General features: G+C 36.7%; 1 protein-coding gene across 4 annotated transcripts in view; it reads right to left on the minus strand.

Annotated features, from left to right (window-relative positions):
* Positions 1 to 15,695, minus strand: part of Sbno1 (strawberry notch homolog 1) — a 59,070-nt gene that overhangs the window by 23,803 nt on the left and 19,572 nt on the right. For all 4 annotated transcript variants that reach the window (XM_076843152.2, XM_076843079.2, XM_076842994.2 and 1 more), the window contains 12 exons: positions 13,637 to 13,733; positions 9,750 to 9,910; positions 8,418 to 8,551; positions 8,166 to 8,256; positions 6,866 to 7,027; positions 5,439 to 5,574; positions 5,120 to 5,225; positions 4,834 to 4,987; positions 4,309 to 4,491; positions 3,297 to 3,394; positions 1,562 to 1,713; positions 153 to 350 (listed from right to left, as the gene is read on the minus strand). In XM_076843152.2, the coding sequence (XP_076699267.1) occupies positions 153 to 350; positions 1,562 to 1,713; positions 3,297 to 3,394; positions 4,309 to 4,491; positions 4,834 to 4,987; positions 5,120 to 5,225; positions 5,439 to 5,574; positions 6,866 to 7,027; positions 8,166 to 8,256; positions 8,418 to 8,551; positions 9,750 to 9,910; positions 13,637 to 13,733 (1,672 nt within the window). The remainder of the gene's footprint in view (positions 1 to 152; positions 351 to 1,561; positions 1,714 to 3,296; positions 3,395 to 4,308; positions 4,492 to 4,833; positions 4,988 to 5,119; positions 5,226 to 5,438; positions 5,575 to 6,865; positions 7,028 to 8,165; positions 8,257 to 8,417; positions 8,552 to 9,749; positions 9,911 to 13,636; positions 13,734 to 15,695) is intronic.

Raw genomic sequence — 15,695 nt, forward strand, 5'->3', positions numbered from 1 at the left:
CAAAGACAGATAAGCTAGGAGCTTTCCACCAAGCAAAGGTTAGGACTATGTGACCATTTGCACTACCCAGAAAAAAAGTTGCTAATATTCCATTGTCGAATACCCTGGAGCATAATATCCTTCATTCACACCCAATACACAGAAAAACTTACCATCTTCATCATCCTCACTAGACTCATCTCTAAACGGATTGAAATCATCATCGTCTCCAGAGCTCATGTTTTTAGAGCTCTCATAGTCACTTTCTTCATTGTCAGAGGCATCGGACTCACTTCCAGTGTCATCAGAACTGCTACCAGTAAGGCCACCAACTTTTCGTGCTTTTTTGGCTTCTCGAGCTATTTCTTCACCTACTCTCAAGATCCAAAAAAGATAGTTAGCCAAAATACGTTTTTAAAGACCAGGACATCACACTTAGGTGATGAGTTAATTCAAATGAGAAGCACAGAAGGAAAATATTTAGGCAAATATAAAATTACAAAGAAAACTCGCAATCAAATGCTAACCTTTTGAACTCCCCTAACAACTCAGGTTATATTCAATCGCTCTTGAGAAAAAAAATCAGATATCCAAGAACATACTCCAGACCTAGTGCACACATTTCAAAACAAATTCAGGACAAAAGACTTGAGACAGAATCTCTGGGCCAAACACAATTTCATTGTGTAACAGGTTGTGGGAAGGGCCCAAGTAATAAATACAGGTTCATGGTCATGGAATACATATAAAGTAATCAATTTGTAAATTCTCATTTTTAAAGGTAAACAAACTGTTGTTCTGAACTATTTTACTTATTATTTTAGTTCTGGGGACTCAACCCAGGGGTACTTTACCACTGAACTACATCCCCAACTCTTTTTTGCTTTTGAGACAGCCATTTCACCAGCTGCTTAGAATTGCTCTAAGTTGCTGATACTGGCCTTGAACTTACTATCCCTGCTTCAGCCTCCTGTGTACCTGGGATTACAGGCATTTGCAATGAAACCCTGCCCAAATCCTTCATTTTTCATTTTGCGAAAAGGTTTGGTAAGTTGCTGAGGCTGACCTTCAAATTGCAATCCTCCTGTCTCAGCCTCCCAAGCCACTGGGATTACAGGTGTGCACCACCAGGCCCAGCCTAAAGGCTCTTTGAATTCCTCACCCAACTCTATTTATTAAAAGGCAGTTGTAACAATTGAAAGTCCCAGATTTTGGTCCACATGGCACTGTTCATTAGCCATGTGAAGCTGGAACATTCCTGAACCCTTTTATCTTTTTGTGTTTTTGTTTTTCTGTCTATAATAAACTAAAAAAGCAAAATCTAATTTCCTACGACCTCTGGTGGGTTAAATAACATAATATATGGCCAAATACTTGACCACAGTGACTAGCACCTGTTAACTGTTCAAGATCTAAATTAAAATAGGGTACAGTTTCGCACTCAATACTACAGAAGCACACCAGTGAAAACTGACCACCTCTTGCCAGTGTGAGGACAATTGTTCATTCATAAAACAAAGTTATTTCAAAATATTCAAATTTAAGTTCTTTCAACATTAACTATTTAAGGAAAAGCACTCACCTTTCCGCTTCTTTACTTTACTTTCTTTACAAGGACTATCTCTGGGTGAGCTGTTATTACTTGGAGCCGTCAGATCAATTCCCAGAAGACTATAAAGTTTCTTTCTATCTGGAGCAGGGAAGTGTTTTTCAATGAGTGACTGTAGGACTCCTCTGTAGGAAAGAGAATAATTTATTACATGTAAAGTCCTACTAAATATATTTCTATGAAAAAATACACTTTGCTCAATCTTACAAAACACAACCCAGTTCAAATAAATTCTAATTTTCTAGATCAAATCTGTACAATTATTATACTGTACACAAAATCACATAAGCAATTTTCATATGTCCTTATAGCTACACTATAAAGTAAAAGACCTGGGTATAGTAGAACACAACTGTAGTCCCACTACCTGGAGGCATGGCAGGAGGATCATTTGAACCAAGACCAGCCTGGGCAAAATAGCAAGACCCTGTCTGGGAAAAGGAGAAAAAACAACAACAAACAAATCCCCAAACCAGCTACTCAGGAGAATCCCAGACAGGGCAACAAAGTGACCCAGTATTTGCGAGGCCCTGGATTTACTTCCTGGTGCCACAAAATAAACACAATGAAATTCATTATTTGGGGGTGGGGAGCCCAAGGTGTAGTGGCAGATACCCTTAATCCTTTAATATTAGTGACTTGGGAGGCTAATGCAGAGGTATCACAAGTTCAAGGTCAACCTCAGCAACTTAGCAAAACCCTGTTTCTAAAAAATAAGTAAATAATAAAATGGCTGGAATGTAGCTCAATGGTAGATAGCCAGAATTTAATTCATATTACTACAGGAAAATATAAACTTGATAAATTTTAACTCAATATAACACTTCAATATTTAATAAGATGTTTTATATTTTTTTCCTTAGGAAGCCTTTGAAATCTGGTGTGTATTTTACATTAATGGCACTAAATCTGGAATGGTCATTTCAACTGCTCAATAGCCACATGTGACAGGTGGCAGTTCTAGGCAGTTAAATACAGAAAAATACAAATTTAAATACAGAAAAATACAAATTTTGCTAAGCTGTTCTCAGTTGTATTTACCTGAATTCCCAAAGGCAAGAAAGAGTATAAAGATTATATACTAATTTTATTATCAGAATATTTTTAAGATTTTGGAAGATCTCAGGTCTATTATTTTTTTTTAGATATGGGGATATATGGGGGGTTCTGTAGATTTAATCAAGGGGCACTATACTCCTGAGCTTCACCCCCCACCCCTTTTGAAATAGGTTCTCACACAATGTTGCCCAGGGTGCTTTGTATTTGCAATCCTCCTGCCTCAGGCTCCCAAGTTGCTGGGATTACAGGCACACACCAACATGTCCAGAATATTTTCCATATTTTCTAGCAATCTTATAATGAGGCTGACTACAGTTACTATTCTTCTGCGAAATAAAAAATACATAAAGCTTAACTGAAACCCAATCACACTGTCACATATTTCTAAGATGTACAACACAAAAATTAAGTTCTTCTGTTAGTTCACATATTATGTGTAATACTGGCAAAATGCTTAACATTTCAGGATCATGAGATTTTTATATTATTAATTCCCAAAAGACATTGCAATATAAACAAGGACAGAATTGCAAAAACCCAGAAGGGTAAACTTTTGAAAATATAAGTGAACAAAAAATTCTGCCTCAAGGAAATGTCAACATTTGAACTAATCTAAGTAAAAACCCAAGAAGAAAACCAAAACTGTTACTTGGCAGTTGAAACAAAATCATTCAATTCTCCTCCGCCCTCTTCCAAGGCTTCTAAAGTCCTAGCTTCTCCTGTGGACTGCAGACCAATTACAACGCACTGGAGAAAAGAAAATGTATTTATTATAAGTGTATTTAATATAAATAAAAATGTATTTATGGTTTCTTATGAAGACATATTTTCAAATAGTGAAAACTTGTTTAAAAAGAGTCAAAGAATGGGCCTGTAATTCCAGCAGCTCAGGAGGTACAGGCAGGAGGATTACAAGTTCAAAGCCAGCCTCAGCAACAGCAGGGAGCTAAGCAACTCAGTGAGACCTGTCTCTAAATAAATATAAAACAGGGTTGGGGATGTGGCTCTGGGGTTATGTGTCCCTGAATTCAAAATGTTCATAGAATGACACCATTAATGTAAAGAATGTTTGATTCGTTACATATATTTGAGACATACTATATCTCAAAAACTTAGGAAATAGATTATAAATAGCAAGCATGATTACTATTCCTGCCTTTAGGGAGTTTACAGCTCTTGTTAAGTAGATACTATATTCATCAAGGGTTAGGGTTGTGGTGCAGTGGTAGAGCACTTGCCTTGCATGTATAAGGCACTGGGTTCAATTCTCAGCACCTCATATAAACAAAATAAAGGCATTCTGTCCATCTATTTAAAAAAGGGGGACCGCGATGCAGCTCAGTAATTAAGTGTCCTAGTTTCAATCCCCCATGAAAGTAAAGAAAGGAAGGGAAAAAAAAAAAAGTTTAAGGAGATATACACCCCCAGATCATTAGCAGTGACAGGTAGGGATGGCAGACATAGAATTATTTATTATATCATATACTGAACTATCAAAAAAATTTTCTAAACAGACACCGATTTTATGGTTTTAAAAAATGTATAAATTTTAATACATTAATATATTTTCAACTATTCTTTAGAAGATCCAACTCACAAGTAGAAAAAACACTCACAAAACTAACAACTTAAGGAAAACCAATAAGTCTTCCCCAACTTACTTTTCCATTCTTGATTTCCTCCCGAGCTAGTTGCACAACCCTTTTAACTTTGGATGCTATGCACAAGTATTTGAAAAACCTCTGGTGAGCGGACCAGAACTGACCCCACATGGACTTCTTCATTCGTTGTTCGGCATCAATCAGATCTGCAGCTTGCTGAAACCGCTCTCTGGCAATGACCCACTGAAGATACAGAATCAACATTTTACATATTTCATCTATGAACACAGCTATATAATGCAGTTATTCAATCTTCAGTAACTGGGAATCAAAATTTCTTAATACATAATGCAGTTATCTTACAGGATATAGCTACATTATAATTTCAAAATTTATGTAACCGAAATAAATGGAAAACCTGGAAAATTTGGGAAATGATGACTTGGGTAAACAGCCTGTCATAATATTTATTTGTTGTTTCACAGCGAAATGGTTTCTTGTGGGCTGAGACGTTACAATGGACAAACCTAACAGAAGTCTTATCAATTACATTAAAAGCATCAGAAATTAAGAAACATTTCTCACCAGCTTGACTGCTTTGTTATACATTTTAACATAGCTCTGAGAAAGAAGAACTTCTTCAATTTTGAAGGTCACTCCAGTAAAGCTCAGCTGTCGGGCAATGTACATTCCTCTAAGCTTCATATCCATGGCAACAATTTCCATGGCACCAACCCCTCTGAATAAAATTAAAACACACAGTAACTATCAGTAAATAAATTAGGACTTAACATACAGTGATGGGGTTTTAGCAGTAACACATCTATTAAAGATTCCTAGTGGGAAAAGTATGCGCAATAAGCCGTATTACCTGCGTTCCACTGCTTGAATAAAATCACTGAATTCTCTAAATGGAGTTCCCTCACCCCATATCCCAAGACGGTTCATGTAGGCCATGTTGCGCGGTTCAGAAGCACCTGGAAAACCCCCAAATATATTAGAACTGCAAAAATGGCATATACCTCTTTTTTTTTTTTTTTAAACAAAGTTGGTGTTATTTTATTTGGACCTTTTTTATTTTGTTCATTTATATGAATCAAACTCTGTGCCTTGCATATACTAGGCAAGAGTTCTACCACTGAACTAAAACCCCAGCCCCACCCATCTCTTTACATTAGAAAACTACTTACCAGTGGCACTAGCATAAACAACTCTGGCTTTTGGCAATTTGTTCTGAAGCTCTAGAACTGCTAAGCCTGTCTTGGTTGGCTTTGAAGAACCAACAGGACAAAGGTTTTTTGCTTTATGACATTCATCAAACACTATCTATTAGGAACAAATTAAGGAACATATTACATTAATATTAAATGCCTATGAATTTTCAGCAAAAATTAACTTTTTCTTTGATGTCTTCTGGTTTTCTTTTCAAGATTACAGGCACCACATACAAAGATGTTGTGTCCGCCGAAAACTAAAAAAATAAATATTAAAAAAAAAAAATCTCTCTCGCCCCCTCTCTTCAAAAAAAAAAAAAAAAAAAAAAAAATGCGGTGAGCCAGCTCATCATTTAAAAAAAAAAAAAAAAGATTACAGGCGCATAGGAAGACCTCTATGTGCTTCTCCTCTATTTCATCCCCCTCCTTCCCAGGCTCTGAGGAATCCACTGAATTTGGTATTTATCTTAACCACTGTGTATGTGAACAGTACTAAGAATTAAACCTATGAGCACTTTACTACTGAGCTACATCCCCAGTCTTTTTAAATTTTAAGACAGGGCTAAGGCAGGTCCAAAATTCCATTGCTCTTGCATAAGGCTCCAGAATCACTGGGACTACAGGAATACACCAAGCTGTCCAGCTATTTTTTAAAATACTGAGACAGGGTATGGCTAAATCACCCAGCTGTGCAAGGACTTGTAGTCCTCCTGCCTCAGCCTCCCAAGCTGGAATTCCAGGCAAGTGGCGCTGTGCCTGAACAGATATTTAAGTTCTTAATTAGAATGAAAAAAAAAAAAAAAAAAAATACCTGCAAGAGAGATATTTTGGTAAAAACTATGTACTTAGAAGAATAATTGGCAACTAATTTAACCAGCACTTTAATTTAACCAGGACACTTTATGTCCCTCATGCAGGATGATATAAAATGTGCTATGAACAAATACATTTTGAAAAAAATTTTCTCAGGTACTAAATGTTTAAATATGCAATATAAATCCCCAAATAAGTCAACAGGGGGCTGGGGATGTGGCTCAAGCGGTAGCGCGCTCGCCTGGCATGCGTGCGGCCCAGGTTCGATCCTCAGCACCACATACAAAGATGTTGTGTCCACTGAAAACTAAAAAATATTAAAAAATTCTCTCTCCCCCACTCTTTAAAAAAAAAAAAAAAAAAGGTTAACAGAATAATTCAGAATTCCCCTATATATAAACACTTCCCAAAACCAGTTTAAATATTGATGTACTATCTGACAGATTTTCCAGGTGCCTTAGACTCTAATCATTAAAGTGCTCATTTTCAAAAATTATTAAACTGTGTATTCTTCCTTTGTTAAAGTACTTCCTTACAAATCTTTGTGCAATTAAGAAATATAAAATAAATACAACTGTCATAAAGGATACCACTCCATCGAAGTCATCACCGCACCAGTGCAGAAGTTGTTTTAACCTAGTTTTATATTTACCACCAGATTGGCTTTCACCAATAAGGGAAGAATAGGTAGCAAAAATAACACCCTTTTTCACACTCCCATTATGTTTGGAAGAAATTTTTCCATATTTAAACTAAAAAAAAAAAAAGAGAGAAGAATGTGATTAGCATACCTTTCTCTTGGAAACATTTATCCCATTCCCAACCTCTTCACCTGGTAGGCTCAAGACAAGTACAGAAAAATCAAACTACCACTTAAGACATTATGCAAAATTTCTTGTATGTACACACACATACACACTTTTTGGAACAGGATTTACTTTTCAAAGTCTCAAGAAAATCTATCACCAAAAAATGAAAACCAAACTCCCCTAAGAAAAAGGTACAATACTTACTCCACAGACTGATTATATGGCAAGCACTGTTATTTAAGTTCTAAGAGTATGGATTTATGAGTAATAGTTAATATGCTCTTACTCATCCATACTGCTCAAAAATTAAAACCATTTGTAGATGCCAGTTGCATGTTTTTAAATTATTTGTAGTCAAAACAGTGTTTTTAACTGCCCATCAATTCAATTCATTATTCAGATCCCGTTCATCAGTGACTTGCTTATTGGAGAGGCAACAGCATCAAATGAACCAATTTAGGACTCACTGGGAAAGTACTTTTTTTTTTTTTTTAATTGCACTCTACCACCGTGCCACAACCCCAGCCCCAAAATGTACTTATTTTTAAGGACAATGGGGAGTCATTTGTAGGAACTATGTCTATCACATGTACCTTTACAATTAAAAGATGCACAGAATGTTAATAAAGCTTTCCTAAATGAACAATAAGGTTCTAATCAAATTTAAAATTTGCTTTAGACACCAACATCCATTTTCTTGCAGACACGCAAGTCCATTAGCTGGACAAATACTGAAAACAGTCTCCAAGCCAATTTCCTACATACACAACAGGGGATTTGGTGACCTAAAATGACAGGCATACCACCTTTCTACACTACCCTTATAGCCATAAAAAATTACTCTAGAAACTAACACTGAAGACCTAGAGGCTAAATGCTGTTACAGCAGGGAACCTGCCTATTTTGCTCGCTACTATATGACAAAGAGTCAAACCCTCAAAGAGCAGCTGGCACTCACTACGCTTTCTATGGAATAGCTCATTTAATCCTCAGGAACTGTGGAAAGAGTAGAAACTATTACTCCCATCTCAAAGGAGTCAATACTTTACTAAATTTCCAACTGAACAGGAAACTTTCATACCTTATTTAATGAATGAACCAAAATGTTTTTTGCTCCAATATCCCTCAAATCTCTTTCAGCATCATACTTTAAGTCATTTGAAACACTAAACCTGTTTTAAAGAAAAAAAAATTAAATTCAAATCACATCATTCTAGAATTCAGGAATAAAGCCAGGTTTTGACACTTCAAAAGACCTACACACTAAAACCCATCTCTAAATGAAGTTAATTATTCAGAAATGAGAGCTACTGAAGACAAACCAAACTCTTACCATAATGCTCTTTTTCTACTCAACAAGTAATTTTCATAGATGATTCCTGCTATCGTCCTGCCTTTTCCCACACCTGCACCATCACCTATTAGGAAGCCAGCTCGATCTCCATTAGGTAGGAATGTTTCATGTTGCTGAAAAAAAAGTGGTTAGAGTTTAATCCTATATACGTGCATGTTTTTTTTTTAATTTATTTTTATTTATTTATTTTATGTGGTGCTGAGAAATATACGTGTATATTTTTAAAATGATTTTACTTATTTGTTTTCAGTGGTGCTGAGGATGTAGCCCAGTGTCACACACATGGTAGGCAAGTATTCTACCACTGAGCTACAACCTCAGCCCCAATCCTATAAATATTTTTATCTTTCATATATGGTTTAAAGAACATACTGACTTCACCTATTTTTACATGAATTACAAAGGGTTTAGTACTTCAAGGTAAATACTCTTAACAGACTTATCACATTTTCTTCTCTTATATTTTCCCAGTCATCAAAAACTCAGGCTATAAAATGGTGAGAAATCCTCCATACCCCTTTCAACATTTACATACTCAAATGCAAACTTCTATGTCACATGTGATTTGGGGTGGGTGTCAGCTATGCAAGTCATTAATGTCAGAGAAATAAAAAATGTCTAAAATCCTTTCAACACTGGTGTTTAACTCTAGGTCACATAGCTTTCAAGGCCTATTGAAAACGCCTTGCAATGTGGTCACATATATTTACTCCATCATCCACAACAGTATGAGCAGTCTATCTTTCCAGCTTTGAGTGGTAACAAATATCCACACATATGTATTTTTATTTTTGGTACTGGGGATTGAGCGCAGAAATGCTTTACTACTGAATTATATTTTTATTTTTAATTTAAGACAAGTTCTCAATTGCCAGCGCAGGTCTTAAACTTGTAATCCTCTTGCCTCACACAGTGATTACCAGCATGGGCCATTGTGCTTGGCTTTATTTGTTTTGAGGTACTAGAACCCACGAATGCTCTACCACAAAGCTATATCCCCAGTCCTTTTACTCCCAGCGACTCAGGAGGCAGAGGCAGGAAGATCACAAGTATAAGGCCAGTCTTAGCAAACTTGATATGACCTTGTCTCAAAAAAAAAAAACTTAAAAAAACAAAACAAAAAACACAAACAAACAAAAACACTGAGGATATGGCTCAGTGGTAAAATCCTCAATCCTCAATCCAAAAAAATAAAAATAAAAAAGATTTTCATGCAAGAAAGCTACCTTTCAACTAAAATAACCATAGTACACGGACGGACTCAGGTAAAAAATATATATATATTATATGTAATTATGAATTCTTGCTTACCTGGGCTGCATATGTAACTGCTTCAAGCTGTAAAGCTGATAACCAGCCATTATCAATGGTCTCTTCAGAAATAGATGTTTTGTACCAAACATCAGGAGGAGTAACACTGGATAAAGAGCTAGTTTCCACTACAGCATCTGGGTGACGAAGGCCAATTTTCACTAGAAAAATTTTAAAATACTTCATTTATAACATTCTAATAACATTTCCAGTTTTATTCTAACATTTTTCTTAAAACAAGAAAATAGATAACTACTCCAAGGTTGTAGAGAAAAAGTTATTGATAATAAAGTAAATAAACTTGGCTAAAATGAGTAACAACTGCATATGGTTTGGACAGACACACAATGATAAGGTCTAGTTTTAAAACTCAGGAATTAATTGGGCATTGTGGGCATGTGTATAGTCCCAGGACGTCAAGACAGGAGGATTGCTCCAGTCGATGAAAATAAATAAAGTAAAAAAAAAAAAAAAAAAAAAAATCAAAGAATTCAGTTCACACCATCAGGTTTTCCAGAAATAACTCATTAATCCTAGGTTATACCTCACTCATTTCATTCAGAGAAATAAATCTGTAATCTGATTTTACTTTGAAAGGAAAACCCTACCTATAATATTAAAGAGCAATTAACTCCTCACAATGAACAACACTAATAATTTTAAATGGTGGCAAATATTTTCAGTCATACAACTTCCCCTGTAACTACTACAGTGGAAAAGCAGTTATGAACAGTAAATACACCAATGAGTATGCCCATGTTTCAACAAAACTTCATTTACTAAAGCAGGCAATGGTTCGGATTTCATCTGCTAACCTCTGGTTTAAAAAGTCATAGGCAGCTGGGCTCAGTGGTGAATACCTGTAATCCCAGCAGTTCAGAAGGCTGACACAGGAGGATCTCGAGTTCAAAGCCTGCCTCAGCAATGGTGAGGTGCTAAGCAACTCAGTGAGATCCTGTCTCTACGTAAAATACAAAATAGGGCTAAGGATATGATATGTGGTCAAGTGCCATGGGGGTTCAGTCATCGGTACCCTTGTCCCTCTCAAAAAAAAAAAAAACATAGACAAGTTCTTGACCCTCTTTGACCCTTGTGTGAAAACTTTAAATTCAGAAGAAAAAAACAATTCCAGACACCATACCCACCCCATTTGATATTCTTTTTTTTTCTTTCCTGTACTAGGGGTTAAACTGAGGGTCACTCAACCACTATGCTGCATTCTTACCCCTTTTTTTATTTTGAAACACAGTCTCACTAATTTGCCCAGATTGGTGTCAAATTTGCAATCCTCCTGGCCCCAGGCTTCCAAGTTGGTGGCATATATGTGTACATCGCCACTCCTGGCTCAAACCCAATGGCTCATGCATGCTAGGCAAGCACTCTACCACAGAGCCACAACCCTGACCCAGAAAACTCATTTTAAATATTTAGTGTATCAGGGACAACATGAAGTTGGTCAATAGAATTTTAGTTCAATTTAAATATTACTATTGTAGGGGCTGGGATTGTAGCTCAGTTGGTAGAATGCTTGCCTAGTGAGCGTGGGACACTGGGTTTGATCTGCAGCGCCATATAAAAATAGAATTAAGGTGTTTTGCCTATCTAATAGGAAAAAAAACAATAAAACACTTTTTTCCAACATTTTTTAAAATACCTTTGTTAAACCCCAGCCCTTGGGCTGGGGATGTGGCTCAAGTGGTACTGCACTCATCTGGCATGCGTGAGACACTGGGTTCGATTCTCAGCACCACATAAAAATAAAGACATTGTGTCCACCTAAAACTAAAAAATATTAAAAAAAAAAACCCAGTCCCTCCAACATTTTTTTAAAATATTTTTTTAGTTGTTGACAGACCTTTATTTTTATTTATTTGTATGTGGTACTGAGAATCGAACCCAGTGCGTCACACATGCTAGGCAAGCACTCTATCACTGAGCTACAATCCCAACTCCATTTTTTTTTTTTTTAGTATTTATTTTTTAGTTGTAATTGAACACAATACCTCTATTTCGTTTATTTATTTCTATGTGGTGCTGAGGATCAAATCTAGTGCCTCACGCATGCTAGGCAAGCGCTCTATCCCTGAATCACAACCCCAGCCCAATAAAAATATATTTTTTAAAAAATAAATATTAGGGGCTGGGGATGTGGCTCAAGCGGTAGCGTGCTCGCCTGGCATGGGTGCGGCCTGGGTTCAATCCTCAGCACCACATACAAACAAAAATGTTGTGTCTGCCGAAAACTAAAAAATAAATATTAAAATTCTCTCTCTCTCTCTCTCAAAAAAAAAAAATTGAAAAAAAATATTAGCAGCTTTTTACAAATTCTAAAATTTATAAAAGATATTTTCTAGACATAGATTTTCATCCATGATATTGCCCACACAAAATGAAAAAGTAAAAATTTCTATATAAACACTTAAAAATAATTAAATTTCAACTTTATAGAGTGGCCACTAAAAAAATTAATCATGGATATTATCTTATAGGCAAAAACTACGTTAAGAAAAATCAGTGATTTTTTTTAAACATTTATTTTTTAGTTGTAGTTGGACACAATACTACCTTTGTTTGTTTATTTTTATGTGGTGCTGAGGATGGAACACAGGGCCTCAACACGTTAGGCAAGTGTTCTACCACTGAGCCACAGCCCCAGCCCAAAAATCAAGTGATTTTTAAATAGCACAAGTTATTTAAAAGTCCAATGTCTTTATGCTTTTGAATAACCTGTGCAAAATATACATTATTACATATATTTACATCTCTACAATTTGTTTCGATTTTATAAGCTCTACTTATTTGAGCAAAATAAACTTTAAACAAAATATAACCCAAGAATTTCTTTTTTTGGTACTAGGGACTGAACCAAGGGTATTTAAACACTGAGCCACATCCCCAGTCCATACTTTATGTTTTGTTTTGAATCAGGCCTCACTAAATTTGTTGAGTTTGGCTTTGAACTCAAGATCTCCTACCTCAGCTTCCCAAGCTGCTGGGATTACAGGCATGCACCACCATGCCCAACTATAACCTAAGAATTATTAATCTTAGTTTTAAAAAATCTTCAATCTGGGGGCTAGGGTTATGGCTCAGTGGTACAGTACTTTCCCAGCATGTATGCATGAGGCGCTGCGTTCAATACCCAGCACTATATAAAACAATAAGTAAACAAAATAAAGAGGAAAAAAATCCTCAGTAAAACTTTCATATAGCTTTATTTATTCTTATGGTACTGGAGACTGAATCCAGGGACCCTCTACCACTCAGTTATATGCTCACTCCTTTTTGTTTTTTATATTGAAATAAGATAAAATTTCAATTTTTCAGGCTAGCCTCAAATTTGCAATCCTTTCTCAGCCTCCCTCCTAGTTGAGATTACAGGCAGGCATCATTGCACCCAGCTAACGTAACTAAAACACATTATAAAACTTAGTGAAATCCTATGGTATTCAACACCAACAAGTTCTAATGGATAAAAGTGTGTACGGGAGCCAGGTGTACTAATGCATGCCTGTAATACCAGCTACTTGGGAGGCTAAAGCAAGAGAATTACAAATTCAAGGCCAGTCTAGGCAATTTATAAAGACCTTGTTTCACAATAAAACAATATGGAGCCAGATATGTGGCAGATGCCTATAATTACAGTGATTTGGGAGGGTGAGGCAAAAGGATCACAATTTCCAAGCCAGCCTCAGTAACTTAGCAAGGCCCTAAGTATCTCAGCCAGACCCTGTCTCAAAAGAAAAACTAAAAAAGGGCTGTGTCTGAGAGGTTAAGCGACCCTGGGCTCAATCCCCAATACCACAAAAAGATAGTGTAGAGAAGAGTTATTTAAATTCCAGAGGAACCCAGAAGTCTTATAATTTTGACAAATCCCAAAGACTTACACTTTATTGGCATATATTCAGCATAGGTTTCTGCATGACCCATTTCTTCTTCATCTTCTTCCTCTGGTTCATCTTCCTCTTTTACAACAGGAACCTTCTGTAACAAAAGAAAGTATCATCAATACCAAGTCCAGAAGCCAGAGGCCCAGCCAACACAGAAAAACTATTCTGCAGGAATATCCACAATCTTTATACCTGGAAAGTTTGTAATGTCACCTCTTGCACATTTCCTAAAACTTAAGTCATACTTTGCAACTTCCCTGCTTCTCTAATGATAAGCACAGCCAACAGCAACCCACTCTACTCCTTACAGACAAATCAGTAACCACAGGGCTCCAATCCCTTCAGTCACCATTATCTGGAACTATTTTTCCCTTCAATACTACCTCTGTTACCCACATCTCACTCTAATCTCAGTCCTCCTCATTCCAATTCCAGTGCTAGAAATAACAAGGAATGTGAAGACTAAAAGTGAAATAGCCCAACACAGAATCCATGCAATCACAGCAGGACTAAGTCTCACATCAGGACCACCTTCTCATTCCACTCCCTCGTGTCTTCTTTCCCTCAGACGCTAACATCAAAACCCAAACATTCTGGAGTTTAAAGACTCTTCAAGAGTACAGAGAATTTACTCAAGACTTCTGTATCTCCACAATCACAACAAGCACACATAAGGTGGCCACAGACTTCACTCTTCAAACCTAACACACTTGAGGGTAAAATGGAGTGCTATAAACAATTACACTAAGAAACAAAGAATAAACCAAGACTGACCCTAGTAAACCCAGGGAATGGACCAAATGTTACAGAGAAGGGAATGAAAAGGGAATAGGAAGATTTTGAACATGTCTTTCTTCACTACAAGTAAAACCATTAAACAGCTCCTTATTCCAGGAACAGCAGAGAAAATGTTGTGAAACTCAAGTATATCAAGAAATCAGAGGGCTGGGGATGTGGCTCAAGCGGTAGCGCACTCGCCTGGCACGCGTGCGGCCTGGATTCCATCCTCAGCACCACATAAAGATGTTGTATCCGCCGAAAACTAAAAAATAAATATTAAAAAATTTCTCTAAAAAAAAGAAAAAAGAAATCAGAAAGGGCTAGGTTGTGGCTCAGTGGTAGAGCACTTGCCTCTGACATGTGAGGCTCTGGGTTGATCCTCAGCACCACATAAAAAGTAAACAAATAAAGATATTGTGTCCATTTATAACTAAAAATTTAGAAATATTTTTAAAAAGGGCTGGGGTTGTGGCTCTGCAGTAGAGCATTCGCCTTGCACTTGTGAGACCCTGGGTTCGATCCTCAGCACCACTAAAAGTAAATAAATGAAATAAAAGTATTGTGTCCAGCTACAACTAAAAAATAAAACATAGCAAGGAGAAAAAGGCAGAAAACCTAGTCAGAAATTCTAGAGTAGAGAGATCCCTGAAAGGTAAGGAGGTTTATTTCTCTCGTTATTTGCCTGAACCTGGAGAATATGATGGCACAAAGATGCTCAGTGTGAAAAGGAAAAGGGGTGTGTGTACGTGTGAGAGCACGTGGGGGACCTGCTAATCAATACTGAGGGGATCCTGAGATTGAATCCAAAGTACTCCAAAAAATTACACCAAAATGAAACCTAATTTCAGAAACTGGAAACCAATGGGACTGGCCAGAAAAACAAAACTGATTCCCAATTCTGTGTTTTTTTTGTTTTTTTTTTTTTTTTTTTAATATTTGTTTTGTTTTTTAGTTTTTTTGGTACTGGGGATTGAGCTCAGGGGCACTCGACCACTAAGCCACATCCCCAGCCCTATTTTGTATTTTATTTAGAGACAGGACCCCACTGAGTTGCTTAGCAACCTGCTTTGTTGAGACTGGCTTTGAACCTGCTATCCTCCTGCCTCAGCCAAGCTGCTGGGATTACAGGTGTGCAACACCACACCTGGCATCATGAAGCTTCTCTTAAAGAATGCGGGCCTAGGGCTGTCAGATACACTGTTTTTCAAAAATCAGGATTTATGTGGCAGCAACAAATTCAAAATTATTCAAAACATTGTAAATGCCAAAGGGGAAA

The sequence above is a fragment of the Callospermophilus lateralis genome, chromosome 1 (assembly GCF_048772815.1).
Source record: "Callospermophilus lateralis isolate mCalLat2 chromosome 1, mCalLat2.hap1, whole genome shotgun sequence".
NCBI classification, from domain to species: domain Eukaryota; kingdom Metazoa; phylum Chordata; class Mammalia; order Rodentia; family Sciuridae; genus Callospermophilus; species Callospermophilus lateralis.